This window comes from Sturnira hondurensis, unplaced genomic scaffold, assembly GCF_014824575.4.
Source record: "Sturnira hondurensis isolate 20B ecotype Veracruz unplaced genomic scaffold, ASM1482457v3 Scaffold0021354, whole genome shotgun sequence".
In the NCBI taxonomy this organism is placed as follows: domain Eukaryota; kingdom Metazoa; phylum Chordata; class Mammalia; order Chiroptera; family Phyllostomidae; genus Sturnira; species Sturnira hondurensis.
In genome coordinates this window covers 6412015-6427600 of record NW_028093985.1, presented here as the reverse complement: position 1 = coordinate 6427600, position 15586 = coordinate 6412015, and the positions used below count along the sequence as shown (strand labels likewise).

Below are 15586 nucleotides of genomic sequence, written 5' to 3'. Positions count from 1 at the left end.
TCTATTTAAAACTTCACAAGAAGGGTAAAGAACAAAAAAGGAGTCATAGATAAGTGGCCGTTTAGGAGTAATATCATAGAAATAAAAGTAGAGTAAAATATATTTACCTTTAAAAAAGTTACAAATGTAAAAATTATGTTGTCTACCCCTCTTCACCTAATGTCCTGCTTCCCAGGAAAAATGGAGCAATAAGTAATGCTAGTGGACAAGTAGGGTCAATCAATTTGCTAACGTTAACACTCAATACAAATCTTGACATAATTAATATGAAAGTAAAAATGCACATAGATTCTGATAGTGCTGAGCTGTACAGATTATGCCTGCCTAGTCTGTAAGTGGGTGGGGCCTCCATGTCATTCACTTCATTCTTGGCCTCCCATTCAAATTCTCAATGGACAAATATCCACAATTCATTGAAAAATTTGGAGGATATTCTAGTGTCTAAAAATTGTAGCTTATTTTCAAGTTACCATTTTAACCAAAATGCCAAGTTTATGATAAACTGACTGACAACCCAATAGTATTCAGAAATATTAATATAGGAGAGTGTATAATAATTGTGTGACTAAGCCTGTGCTGCTCTATATCCTGATTCACTAGTGAAGGGAAGGAAATACAAAGACATGCCTTATCTTATCAAATATACTATTCAACCTTGCTTTGCTCCCAATTGTACAGTTCCCAGAATAATTGCTAACTTTTCTTTTAAAAAGTCTTTTAAACTTATAATCTTAACTATGTATTTTTTCCATTACCATTTAGTCCCCTTATATCCTCCTGCCCCCAGCAATCACCACCCTGTTGTCTCTAAAATCAAATTTTTAAGTTTTGATTTTAGAGACAGAGAAGAAAGGAGGCAAGGAAGGGAGGGGGAAAGAGGGAGAATAAGATCAATTTGTTGTTCCACTTATTTATGCATTCATTGGTTGCATCTTTTATGTGCCCTAAATGGGGACTGAACCCTCAACCTTGGCATATTGTGAGGATGCTCTAATCAACTGAGCTACCAAGTCAGGGCCTAAGTTAAGCCACACACCTGAGAGCGAAGAAAGGTGCTTCAGAGAGAGCCTGCTGCTTAATTTCTCAAACACACATTTCTTATGTAATTTGTTCCAACTTAACCCATTATGCAAAAACACAGTTTTCATGTCCTGGTTCAACAAAAATTCCATGGGATTTAAACAGAGTTATCATTATTTGAGGTCAGCTATAAAAACAAATCCTTAAACACTTGCTTCAAAATAATGTAATGTCTATTTTATATATGAAAATTAAATGTCATGAATTTTAAAGCTCTACCATTAAATCCTTTTAACTTTCAAAACAAGGTTTTCCCAAAACAAATGTTCCAAAACTGCTGGTAAAGAAGTCTAGGACTACATGGTACTCAAAACAGTATAAGGGAGACAGGAGTTGAGAGAGAAGTATAGGAAAGAGGGAAGGGAATCTCTTACTGTACTTTCTAGTCTGTTCTCCCTGTCTATTCAGAAGAATTGTCTTTTGAGATGCTTTAAGACAGTGTGTTCACACTGTATATAACCCAAACCTACGAAACTAGAATCTTTGGGGATAAGAAACGAGATATGTACATTTTTTAAAAGCTGCTCTAGTAATTAAAATGCATGGCCAGCCAGATTGAGAACTATACAACAGGCAGGCTACTATTTAGAGGTTTTAAAAAATACCTTGATCTGCTGTCTTCGTAGCATGGCAAGTTCTCTCATGTCTCGGAATGGCTGCAGTAAATACTGATAGAGTTCAGTTGTGGCTTCTGCAAGGCTGCTGTAGGCTTCATCCTCCATCTGATACAAGTCCAGAAGCTCCACCATGCTCTCTGTATTCTTGTGCTTATCCAAGAGCTGTGGAACAAGAAAGTTTCACTACCAAGAAATCTGATTATAAAAGCCTATAAATACTTGCTTTTTGCTCCCTTTCATGAGGACCTGGGAACCCTAAAACACAGAAGCAGGAGGGAACAAAAAGTACTGATTTCTTTTTATCACTCATCTCTATGCCTCAGGTGTCTTATCATTCAAGATCACTGCCTCAATTCTCCTCTTCTAACTTTCACCATATTACTCCTGTTCTCTGTATTTGCTAGGACTCCACACCACTTATTTGCCTAATTAGTTAGCTCTTTAAAATCTTTCTCCACCATCCAGTATACCTCTCTCCATATTTATATATTAAAAAAAATTTTTTTAATTTCTATTGCTAATCAACAGAGTAGTAACTCTTACCAATATTATTTTACTCATTTCTCCATATCTTCTTGTCACTCCTTTCCTCCTCCCAATTTGGAACTGAATTAACTTTCTTCAAACTCATGCCTATTACTTCCTTAAAAATCTAGGTTAAAAAAAAACCCTCAACTCTACTGAAGAGTTTAAAATTGACTATAACAGATGTGTATAACTCTTACTTTGCATAACTTGGCACCCATGTATGTATCTATGCATGTATGTATATTTACATATTCATTCTTCAACAAATATGGACTGAGCATGTATCACGTTAGGCACTGGGCTAGGTGCTGCGCATACAAAAACATGGTCCCTCTCCTCATGGAATTTACAGTGTAACACTATTTAAAAACATTACGAACACTAATACATGTAACGAAGGTTATTTTATGTTTTAAGAGTATAAAAGTGACACAATGAAACAATGGGTGCCATGAGAAAGAATTGGAGGTAGGGAGGTGCTGTTACATAAACTGCGACCTGTAATACTTTAGAGTAAGCAGAAGGCTGTCCGAGAAAGCTTAAGCTGAAATTCAAAGGACCTCTAAAAGAACCATGTAGCAAAAAAATATTTTATATACTTACTCTTAGTGTCCATTTACTTGGTAACAGTGTCATCTGCCCAGAGGCACAAAATGCTGCTTTATTTTCTCACACCTAAAATTTCCACTACGATCTTCCTTCCCCAACTTCTTGATTTGGCTATCACATTTTGTACTATACAATGTTATGCAGAATCTATACTTTGGATTCACTTCCTGCACAGATTCTTGGACCAAAGTCCAGCAGCACCTGAGCATTTAATATTCTGCCTACTCCATCAGTAATTATCAATAACTGGAAGAAGCGAAAGCCCTGAGTTTAAATTTATGGCTTTTAGCTTGGAGAGAGTTCCCAGTGGCTGCTGAGGGAGTAAAGGAGTGTGGCTACAACACAGAAAAGGAACCCACAGCCTTGGTGGCACAAAGAGAATCAGAGAACAGAGCTGGGGAGCAATTACGGCAGCTATGAAATACTTAACAGGAAAATACTGAACAGGAAAAAAGCCAAAGGAGAAAAATCCCAAATATGTACATAAATAAACTAAAATCTCAGGCTGATTACTGAAACTGTCACACATGGACAGGCTCAAAGCACTGCAGCTAAACACAAAATCTTAATATTTTAGCTGCTGCCCTTGCAAGGTAGGCAGATTTTGCAGTTTTGAACTAATTAAAGAAACTGCTTAAGCGAAAACAAAACTGTATAAATCAACACCTGCTGGAGGAATATAACACAGTCCAGAGGCTCTGCAAGGTATCATTTATAACATCCAGAATTCAATCCCAATTAGCAGATCTACAAAGAAATAGGAAACAAAACTTAATACCCAAAGGGCAATCGATGAAGACCAATTGCAAGATGAAACAAATCTGGATTTAGCAAAGATTTTAAAGAGGTTACTAAAATAATACTAATAGACACAAAGGGAATATGCTCGTAAAGAATAAACATATAGAAAAATCTCAAAAAAGAAACAAATACAATACCTGAGTTTTAGAAAAACTTGCTTGATGGATATACAGTATAATAGTAAAGACAAAAAGAATCAGTGATCTTGAAGACAGACTAAAAGAAAATATCCAATCTGAAAAATAACAAAAAAGGGAAACGAAACCTTAAGGATCCATGGGACAATACTAAAAGGTATAAGATACATTTAGTTGGAGTTCAAGAGGAAAAAAAGGGGACCAAAAAAATTTCAGAAAGTAATGGCCAAAAAACCCCAAGTTTGGTGAAATTTATATATTCAAGAAGATCTGACAACCCCAAGCAGTAACCCAAAACTAGGCTCAAACTACTGAAAATCAAAGATGAAAGAGAAAATCTTTAAAACAACCAGAGAAAAATAACAATGCATAAAGAGGAACAAGCATACATATGAATGATGACTTTGAATTAGAAAAAAATGATGGAGAACAAAGAACAGAGGTGTGGCATCTTACAGTTGAGAAGAAGAAGAAAAGTCAATCAATAATTCCATTCCCAAAACAATATACCCTTCAAGAATAAAGACAAAGTAGACATACTTCCGGATAAATAAAAACTAAGAGAACTCCTCATCAACAGATTAACACTTTAAGAATTTTTTTTTAAGTTGTTCAGGTTGAGGGGACATATTACAGATGTAAACCTGGATTTTCCAAAAGAGAATCAATAATACTAGAAGTGGTAAATAAATAAGAAAATATAAAAGCCTTTTTTTCCTTCTTCATTTCTATAAAATGCATGAGTATTTAAAGCAAAACATTTTAATACTATACTGTGGGGTTAATAATGTATGTGACTTTCTGTGATCCACACTATCGTGGTTCGATTCCCAGTCAGGGCACATGCCTAGGTTGCAGGCCAGTTCCCAGCAGAGGACACACAAGAGGCAACCATACATTGATATTTCTCTCCCTCTCTCCTTCTCTTCCCCTTTAAAGATAAATAAATAAAATCTTAAAAAATGTGATATTAAGAAAATATTTTGAACTGATTAATAATGAAAATACAACCTCTCAAAATTCATAGAACAGTTTTTTGTCCATCAGGTAAGGAGCCTGGAAATCATTACTCCCATCCACATTAACAACAAAGTGGCCCTGACTGGTGTGGCTCAATAGTTTGGACATTGGCCTGCAAACTGCAAAGTTGCCAGTTCAATTCCCAGTCAGGGCACATGCCTGGGTTGCAGGTCAGGTCCCAGGTTAGGGGTGTGAAAGAGGCAACCAATCGATGTCTCTCTTGCACATGGATGTTTCTCTCCTTCCTTTCCCCTGTAAAAATAAATAAAATCTTTTTTTTTTTTTTTTTAGAGAACAAAGTCAATCAAGCTGAAAATCAACAAACCCTCTTAGATCCATCAAAGAATTGAGGTCACAGGGCAAACTGCTTCTCCTGTGATGGCAGTATAGGCAGACACAGAGAATCACAATTACTGGGGTAGAAGCAAAGTAACAGAAACCTCTGTGGGAACCAATACTGGAGTAGGGAAAACTAAACTGTAATTGTTAATTTGTTAGTGTCTCACTGTTAACAGTTTGAAAAGTTAAAGACTCCAGGAGTTGAGGTGGGGGGTTGGGCAGGTTATACTTGTTTTGAATTTTACCCTGTATGAGCTCTACCAGATTCTCACAGTGAAACTGGAGGAAAACCTCCTTGTATTTCTGACAGGGTAAGAAATAAAGCAGCCATTTTGAAATGTGCATGGGGCAATCTGTTCTTAACAAGGCACAAGGACTGCCCTCAAGAGAAACTATGTCACCAGAGACTAACTGACCTAAGGGAAGAGAAATGCCCAACTATGGACCTCCCTATAGCCTTTCTGTCTCTCCAATGAGGTAAAGGCCGGCAGAGGGGACTGAGAAGACAACCCAAGGGCATGGGTACACTAAAAGACTGAAATGTAATCACAGAGCTATAATTAGCACCTCCCTACCCCCTGCCCAATACTTAACCACTACACCAATAGGGCTACAATGTAACAGGGCAATATAAACTAAAAACTACGTGTCTTAGAATTTATTTAAAAAGTAACTAGGGAAACCCAAAACAACAGGATAGATAAAAACACACCAAAGGAAATGTTAGCCTGTCACACCTACAGCTACTGCCTAGAATAATACAGTCTACCTCTAACCAGATAAACAAAACCTCACACTAAAAGCTCTTTCTACCTAGTACATCATGTTCGGTTTTCAATTTAAATAACAAGGGATATTTAAAAGCAGAATTTGAAGGGACAGAGCAAGCATAAGAACCAGATTTAGATATAACTGGGATGCAGAATTTATCAGACTAGGAATTTAAAAGAGCTATGATTAATATGCTAAGGGATCTAATGGGAAAAATAGACAACATGCAAGAACAGATAGGTAATGTAAGCACAGAGTTGGGAATACTAAGAAATAATCAAAAGCATATGCTGGAAATCAAAAACACTATAAGAGAAATTTAAAGATTCCTCTGATGGGCTCATCATTAGATTGCAAACAAGCAAAGGAAATAAAATCTATATACTTGAAGAAATGGCAAAAGAAACTCCCAAAACTGAAATACCAGGAGAATAAAAAAAAAAGAATATCCAAAAAGCATGAGTCAATTGCCTATAGAAAGATGAGAATTACACCAAACTTCCCTTTAGAAACCATGCCAGCAAGAGTAAAGTGAAATTAGAGTTTGAAAGGAAAAACCTCACCAATCTACAATTCTGTATCCAGCAAAATCATTTTCAAACTGAAGGAGAAATAAAGACTTCCTAAACAGATAGAAAACAAGAAAATTTGTGGTCAGTAGTCCTGTCTTGCAAGAAATGTTAAAAGAAACTGGTCAGAAAGAAGACGCAGTAGGTAAGAAACTTTAATCTAGATAACAAAGAAAGAACATTAGAGAAGTAAATAAAGGTAAAACAACACATTTTCTTATTATTTTAACAACTCTAATAGATAACAGTTTTTTAAAAATAGTGCCATATGCACTGAATGATTATAGCTTATTGATAAATTAGATGAATCACAGCAATGTGAAAAAAGGACAGGAGGGAAGAATCAGGAATACACTTACAAAGTAACTTGGCACTATCAGGTTGGCCAAAAAGTTCTGTCGGTTTTTTCCATAATGGCAATTGCAGTGCTTAGTTGTCTTTAACTTAACTTGAAATGATTTTGTTAGACTGTACTGTGAGAGTTGTCACATCAGTGCATTTAAAAAAGTCCAAATTTGTGAATTTTTGTGTAGCCATTTTAATGTTGAAGAAAATAAGCAACATTTTCAGCATATGCTTCATTTCAAGAAAGGTAAAAACACAACTGAATGCAAAACAAGATTTATGCAGTGTGTGAAGAGGGTACTATGACTGATCAAATGTGTCAAAGTGCTTTGCAAAGTTTTGTGCTGGAAATTTCTCACTGGACGATGCTCCACAGTCGGGTAGACCAGTGGAAGTTGACAGTGATCAAATGGGGACATTGAGAACAAGCAACATTACACCACGTGGAAGATAACCAATATAAAAAAAAAAATCAAGTATTTTGCACCAGTTTTTTTGTTAATTCCTTTGACTTTTGGGTTCCACATAAGTTAAAAAAAACACAAAAACAAAAAAACCACCTCTGTGACCACATTTCCACATGTGATTCTCAAATAGTGACAGATGGTGGGAAGTGGATACTTTACAATAATGTGGGAAGGAAGAGATCATGGTGCAAGCGAAATGAACCAGCAGCAACCGCACCAAAGGCTGGTCTTCACCCAAAGAAGGTGATGCTGTGTACATGATGGGATTGGAAGGGATTTCTCTATTATGAGCTCCTCCCAGAAAACCAAATAATTAATTCCAAACAAGTACTGCTCCCAATTAGAGCAACTTAAAGCAGCATTTGACAAAAATGTCCAGAATTAGTCAACAGAAAATGTATAATCTTCCATCAGGATAACCCAAGACCGTGTATCTCTTTGATGATCAGGCAGTAACTGTTATAACTTGGCTGGGAAGTTCTGATTCATCCACCATATGTACCAGACATGGTGCCTTTGAATTTCCATTCTTTCAGTGTTCACAAAACTATCTTAATGGAAGAAATTCCAATTCCCTGGAAGACTGCAAGAGATACGTGGAACAGTTCTTTGATCAAAAAGATAAAAAGTTTGGGGAAGACGGATTCATGAAGTTGACCAAAAGATGGCAAAAGGTAGTGGGACAAAATGGTGACTATGTTGCTCAATATAGTTATTGGTGAAAAAGAAAAATGTGTCCTTTTACTCAAACCAAATAAACTTTTTGGTTAACCAAATACACATGAAGTGCTACAGTATTATGTGAAAGGAAGCTTGGATTAATTGCAAATATATATTGCAAACTCAAGGGCAACCACTAAAAATATAATTGATATGTTAAATAAGAAAAAATAATATTAAATGGTTGATTAAAACCAATGGCAGAAAAAGAGTGGAAGACAAAAACAAAGACAAAAAATGAGGTGATGACTAGAAAATAAGTATAGCAGCTATTAATCCAACTTTATCAATAATCACTTTAAACATCAATGACCTAAATATACCAATTAAAAGACAGAGACTGTCAGAGTGGATATAAAAACAAGATCCAAATATATGTTATTTAGAAGAAACTCACTTTAAATACAAAGACACATATATATATTAAAAGGAAAGAGATGAAGAAAGACATATCATGCTAACATTAATCAGAAGACAGTTGGAGTAGCTGTAACAATTTCATAAAAAGCCAGCTTTGTAGAAGAAAAAATTATCAGGACAGAGAGGTGCATTATCTCTTAATAAAAAGGTTAACTCTTCAAGAAGACATAATAATCCTTAATGTATATGTGCCTAATAATGGAGCATCAAAATACCTTAGGTGAAACTGACAAAGATGGAGGCGTAGGTAGATACACTTTGCCTCCTCGCACAACCAAAAGAAGGACAACAACAAATTTAAAAACAAAAAATAACCAGAACTGACCAAAAATCAAACTGTGTGGAAGTCCAACAACCAAGGAATTAAAGGAGAAACATTCATCCAGACCTGTAGGAGGTACGGAGACAGGCAGTGGCAAGGTGGCAGCTGGTGGACCAGCAAGTCCACATTTGCGTACAAGTAAACTAGGAGGAACAACTGGGGAGCGAGACAGACTTCTCAACCCCGGGTTCTAGCAAAAAGAAATAAAGCTCAAAACCTCAGACTGAAAAAACCTATGGGGGTTGAGGCAGCAGGAGAAATTCCCAGCCTCACAGGAGAGTTCATTGGAGAGACCCACAGGATCCTAGAATGTATACAAACTTATCCAGCCAGGAATCAGCGCCAGAAGGGCCAAATTTGCTTGTGGGTAGCAGGGGAAGTGAGTGAAAGCTGGCCAAGAGCTGAGACAGGAGCATTGTTCCCTCTCAGACCCCTCCTCCACATACAGCACCACAACTAAGCAACCAGGGTCCCTGGTGAATACACCTAAGGCTCCACCCCTTACTACATAATAAATGCACCAAGACAAAAAAAAATATGGCCCAAATGATAGAACAGATCAAAGGTCCAGAAAATATACAACTAAGCAATGAAGTGATAGCCAACCTATCAGATGCGGAGTTCAAAACAATGGTAATCAGGATGCTCACAGAAATGGTTGAGTATCATCACAAAATAGAGGAGAAAGTGAAGCCTATGAAAAGTGAAATAAAGGAAAATACACAGGGAACCAACAGTGAAGGGAAGGAAACCGGTACTCACATCAATGGTTTGGAGCAAGAGGAAAGAAACATTCAACCAGAACAGAATGAAGAAACAAGAATTCGAAAAAGTGAAGAGAGGCTAAGGAACCTCTGGGACAACTTTAAACATTCCAACATCCAAATGATACGGGTGCCAGAAGGAGAAGAGGAAGAGGAAGAAATTGAAAATATAATAAAGGAGAACTTCCCTAATCTAGCAAAATAAACAGACTTCCAGGAAATTCAGGAAGCTCAGAGAGTACAAAGAAACTGGACCCAAAGAAGCACACACCAAGGTACATCCTAATTACACTAGTAATGGACAGATGTAACAGGTAGACAACAAGTAAGGACACAGTTGAACTGACCAGCAATAGCAATCAACTGGATATAACTGACATCTATTAATTACTTCATCTGACAATAGCAGAATATACTTTCTTCTGAAGTTCACATGAACATCCACCAAAGTAGCCACATTATGGGCCATAACATTCTTTAAAATTTTTTTTAAAATTATACAAAATATACTCTCAAAACTACAATGGTATTACATTAGACATCATTAACAAAGATTCCTGGAAAGACCCCCAAATACTTGGAGAATAAAAAACACACTTTTAAATAATATATGGGCAAAAAAAAGTAAAGAAATATTAAAAATATTGTCAACTAAATGAAAACTTTTCAAAAACATTTGGGATGCAGTAAAAATAGTACTTAAAGAAATACTGATAGCACCAAATGCATATGTTAGGAAAAAATAAGTTTAAGAAATAATCTCCCAACTTAAGAAATTAGAAAAAGCAAACTAAATTCAAAGAAACTGAAAGAATGAAATAAAAATTAGAGCATAGATCAATGAATCTGTAGAAAAGAAATCAATAGGAAAAAAAATCAATAAAACCAAAAGTCTTGTTCTTTGAAAAGATTAATAGAATTGATAAATCTCTAGCATGGTTATTAGCAAGAGAAAGAGAGGGAAGACACAAATTACCAATACATGACATGGAAAAGGGGACATTATTACTGATCCCATGGACATTAAAAGGATAATAAAGGAATATTGCGAACAACTCTATCCCTCAAATTTGACAACTTAAGCGAAATGGACCAATTCCCTAAAAGATAAAAAAATCTAACGAAACTCAAAGAAGAACAGATGATCTGAACAGGCCTAAATCTATTTAAGAAACTGAATAAATAATTAATAGCCTTTCAAAATAAAAAGCATTAGGCCTAGGCTGTTCACTGGTGAATTCCACCATATGTTTAAGGAAGAAATTACGCCAATTTTCTACAATCTTTCAAGAAAACAGAATGAGAGGGATTACTTTCTAGCTCATTCTATTAGGCCAGCATTGACCTAATACCAAAACTAAGACATTAAAAGAAAGGAAAACTACAAATCAACATCTCTCATGAACAAAGACGCAAAAGGGCTCAACAAAATACTAGCAAATTACATCCAACAATGTATAAAAATAATTATGTATCACAACTAAATGTGATTTATCCCGGGCATGGAAGGCTGGTTCAACGTTCAAAAATCAATTAATGAAATCCGTATCAACAAGCTGGAGGAAAATCACATGATCATATCAAAAGATGCAAGGAAAAGTCATTCATGATAAAAACTTAGCAAACTAGGAATTCTTAGGAATTCCCTCGACTTGATAAAAAGTATCAACAAAAACCGTGAGCCAACACCGCATTTAACTGTGAAAAAATAGACGTTCCCGTTCCCCCTACTAAAATGAGGACCAAGGGCAAGGAGGTCCTCTCTCACCACTCCTGTTTAACACCAAACTGGATGTCCTAGTTAATATGATAAAACAAGAAAAGGAAGGAAGGAAAAACAGACTGGGAAGGGAGAAATAAAACTGCTTTGTTCCCAGCTGACATTGTTGTCTCTGTGGACCAAAAAAACCGTTCCAAATGCCATTTATATTTTCAGGCAACACCCCCCCCCCCAAAAAAAAAACCCTTAGGTATAAACTAATGTATGTACAAGATCTAGATGAAGAAAATTATACAACTGTGATAAAAGGAATCAAAGATATAACTATATGGGCAGATATCCCATATATATGAATTGGAAGAGTCAATATAATCAAGATGTTAGTTCTTCCTAAATTGATCTACAGACTCAAGGTAACGTTAATCAAAATTTTGGTTAAGTTCTTTTGTGAATATCAACAAACTAATGCTCAAGTTTATATGGAAAGACAAAAGACCCAGAATAGCCAACAGGACACTGAAGAACACAATCAGAAGACTGACACTATGCAACTTTATTAGCTACTATAAAGCTATAGTAATCAAGACAGTGTGGTACTGGTAAAAAAAATATATATATATTTATATATATATATATATATATTATATATATAATAGAGAGACAGTGTGTCTAAAAATAAACCCATACAACAGAAGATTAGTCAGGTAACCTTTGTCAAAAGAACAAACAATTCAATGGAGAAAGGACAGTCTTTTCAACAAATGGGCTGAAACAAGGGGACATCCATCTACACACAAAAAAAATCTACTCTAGACAGACCTTATACCTTTCACAAAAATTAACTCAAAATGGGTCACAGATCTACATGTAAAATGCAAAACTCCTAGAAAAGAATACATGACAAAATCTAGGTGACCTTGGGTTTGAAAATGACTTTAAAGACACAATACCAAATGCCTGATCCATGAAAGAAAAAACTGGTAAACTCGAGTTCATAAAATTAATAACCTCTCTATTAAAGACACAATCAAGAGAAATGAAAAGAGGAAGAAAACACTTGCAAAACACATTTCTGACAAGGGACTGTTATACAAAATATACAAAATACTCCTAAAATTCAGCAATAAGAAAACAACATAATTTTAAAATGTTCAGAAGATCTAAACATCACCAAAGGAGACATACAGCTGTTAAGTAAGCATATGCGAAGATGCTCATCATACTGTCATTTAGGAATTGCAAATTAAAACAATGATGTGTCACTACACACCTGACAAGACAAAATGCTAACAAGAATGCAGGGAACTCCCACTGACTGCTGGCAGGAGGGAACATATTCTGATGGTCTGTTGTCAGGCATATTAAGGATTATTGGCTCTTCTTAGAGAATTAAACCTTCTATTTTTATGTAATGTCCTCTATCCCTTGTTTATGTCCCTCTATCCCTTGACAATTTTCCTTGTTCCAAAGGTCTGCTTAGACTGAAAATAGAGCTACTCCCTGCCTTCTTTTCATTAGAATTGGCATCGTATCATCTTTCTTAACAAAACTAAACATAGTCTTCCCATATGATCCAGCATTCATGCTCCTCATATTTACTCAACTGAGTTGAAAACCTATGTCCAAACAAAAACCTGCCCATGAATGTTACAAAACTTTATTCATAACTGCCAGAACTTGGAAGCAACCAAAATGTTCTTCAATAGATAAATAAATAATACTGTGGTACACCCATACAGTAGAATACCCAACAATAAAAATAAATAAGCCATCAGGACAAAAAGAGGAGAAAATTTAGATGCACATTGCTAAGTGAAAGGAAGCCAATCGAAAAGGCTACATGCTGTATGATTCTAAGTATATGACATTTTAGAAAAAGCAAAATATGGACACAGTAAAAAAAATTACTGGGTACCAGGGATTGGATGAGGTGGTACATTCCAATGAATAGATGCAACAAGGGTTTTTAGAGCAGTGAAACTATTCTGTATGATAGTAAAATAGTAGATACACAATACTGTTGATTTGTTAAAACCCAGAGAATTGTACAACACAAAGAATGAGCTCTAACGTAAACCATGAACTAGTTGTAATGTATCAATATTGGTTCATCAACTCTATCAAATGTACCACACCAATACAAAATGTTAATAATAGACAGGGATGAAGGAGTAAATGGGAACTCTGTATTTTTGGATCAATTTTTCTGTAAACCTGAAGCTAATATAAATCAAAGTCTAGCAATTTTTGAACCACGATATAAACCTATACAAAGACATAATTTTAGCCCTGGCTGGTGTAGCTCAGTGGATTGAGGGCAGGCCTGTGAACCACATGATCGCGGTTCGATTCCCAGTCAGGGCACATGCCTGGGTTGCGGGCCAGTTCCCAGCAGAGGACACACAAGAGGCAACCATACATTGATATTTCTCTCCCTCTCTCCTTCCCTTCCCCTCTAAAGATAAATAAATAAAAAATATTTTTTAAAAAAGACATAATTTTATATTTTACTATGTGTGCTTACTTTTTAAAGTATAACAAAAGAAGTTTATGCCCTGGCCAGGTAGCTAAGTTGGTTGGAGTGCCTCCCATACACCAAAAGGTTGCAGGTTTGATTCCCCAGTCAGGGCACAAACCTAGGCTGCGGATTCAAACCCAGTTGGGGCACATAGGGGAGGCAGCTGAACAATGAATGCTTCTCTCTCACACCAATGTTTTGCACTCGCTCACTCACTCTCCCCCACCCCAACCCCCATCATCTCTCTCTAAAATCAATGAATATACCCTTGGTGAGAAAAGTCCTCCTGAGCAGCTCAAACCTGACTTGTTCAAGGGTTAACTGTATATACCACATCTTTAACTTGAACCATTTTGTCCATCATGGACACTGATTGTTTCCGTATCTTAGCTATTATAAACAATGCTGCAGTGAACAAAGGGGTACATGTATCTTTTCAAATTAGTGTTTTCATGTTTTTCAGATATATACCCAGAAGAGGAATTGCTGTATAATATGGTAGTTCCTTTCTTAATACTTTGATGAACCTCCATACTGTTTTCCACAGTGGCTGTAGCAATTTACAATCCCACCAACAAAGTACTGGGGTTCCTCTTTCTCCCACATCCTCTCCAACACATGTTATTTATCTTTTTGATAATAGCCATTCTAACAGGTATGAAATGATATCTCATTGTGATTTGTGTTTTTTTATTTTTATTTAACTCTTGTTCAAGTACAGTTTTCTTTCTTGTATTCCCAGCCCTGCCCATCATTGTGGTTTTGACTTGCATTTCCCTAATAATTAGTAATGCTGAACATCTTTTTGTACGTTTGTTAGCCATCTGCACGTCTTAAGGAAGGTTTTAGAAACAAACCTGTGGCCTGCAAGCCACATGCAGCTCCAGATGGCTATGAATGTAGCCCAACACAAAATCGTAAATTTACTTAAAACACTAGGAGACTTTTTTGTGATTACATGTTGCAATGTACTTAATGTGTGGCCTAAGACAACTCTGCTTCTTCCAGTGTGGCACAGAGACACCAAAAGGTTGGACACCCCTGCATCTATTCCGCCTCTACTTTCCTGAATGAAAGGTTTTTCTGGCTTATAAATTTTTTAAAAAAGGAAATTTAACAAGGAACATGTATAAAGGGGGACTGACTGAGGGGTGGTGGTGGTGGTAGTGTGTGGGGCAGGGGAGGGATTGGGACAAGTGTAACTGAACAATTTCAAAGAAAAGAAAATTTAAGTTATCCCCTTTGCCACAATTTCCAAAACTACACAACTTTTCCAAAAGATAAGGTGTGAGAAATAAGAAAATACATGCTTCTCTTTTTGTGCCCACCTGCCTACTATTCACAAATAGATAAATCTTGTGTTGAATCGGCTATGTTAAGCTACAGTTGAAAAATAGGATTATGAAAGTAATAGCATCTGTGTGAATGCTAAATTTACAATGACAACACTATTCTCAAGTTCCAGAAATTAATTCTAACTGGTGGTGAAGGTACTCACTTCCACCACAGCTTTACCACCTTAAGACTGCAGCATTATCAGAAACATCATAACCAAATTAAAGAAGGATAGAACAAGAAAACTAAAAAAAAAAAAAAAAAAAAAAAGCTACAATGATAGTCCTTATGATAAATTATAAGCTATTCTTTTATAGTTTTAAAGGCAATAATTCTCTCCTTACAAGAAAATGTACATTCACAGAAGCTCTTTAGCTTTTATTCCACTTGAATGAAAAAGGAGCAATTTCAGTCCTGGCAGGTGTGACTCAGTGGATTCAGTGCAGGCCTGCAAACCCAAGGGTCACCAGTTTGATTCTCACTCGGGGCACATGCCTGGGTTGT

At 36.1% G+C, this 15586-nt stretch overlaps 1 protein-coding gene across 1 annotated transcript in view; it reads right to left on the bottom strand.

The window, feature by feature from the left end:
• Positions 1 to 15586, bottom strand: part of JMY (junction mediating and regulatory protein, p53 cofactor) — a 107071-nt gene that overhangs the window by 71888 nt on the left and 19597 nt on the right. Inside the window, exon 2 of the mRNA XM_037032409.1 lies at positions 1686 to 1859. Within this exon, the coding sequence (XP_036888304.1) occupies positions 1686 to 1859 (174 nt within the window). The remainder of the gene's footprint in view (positions 1 to 1685; positions 1860 to 15586) is intronic.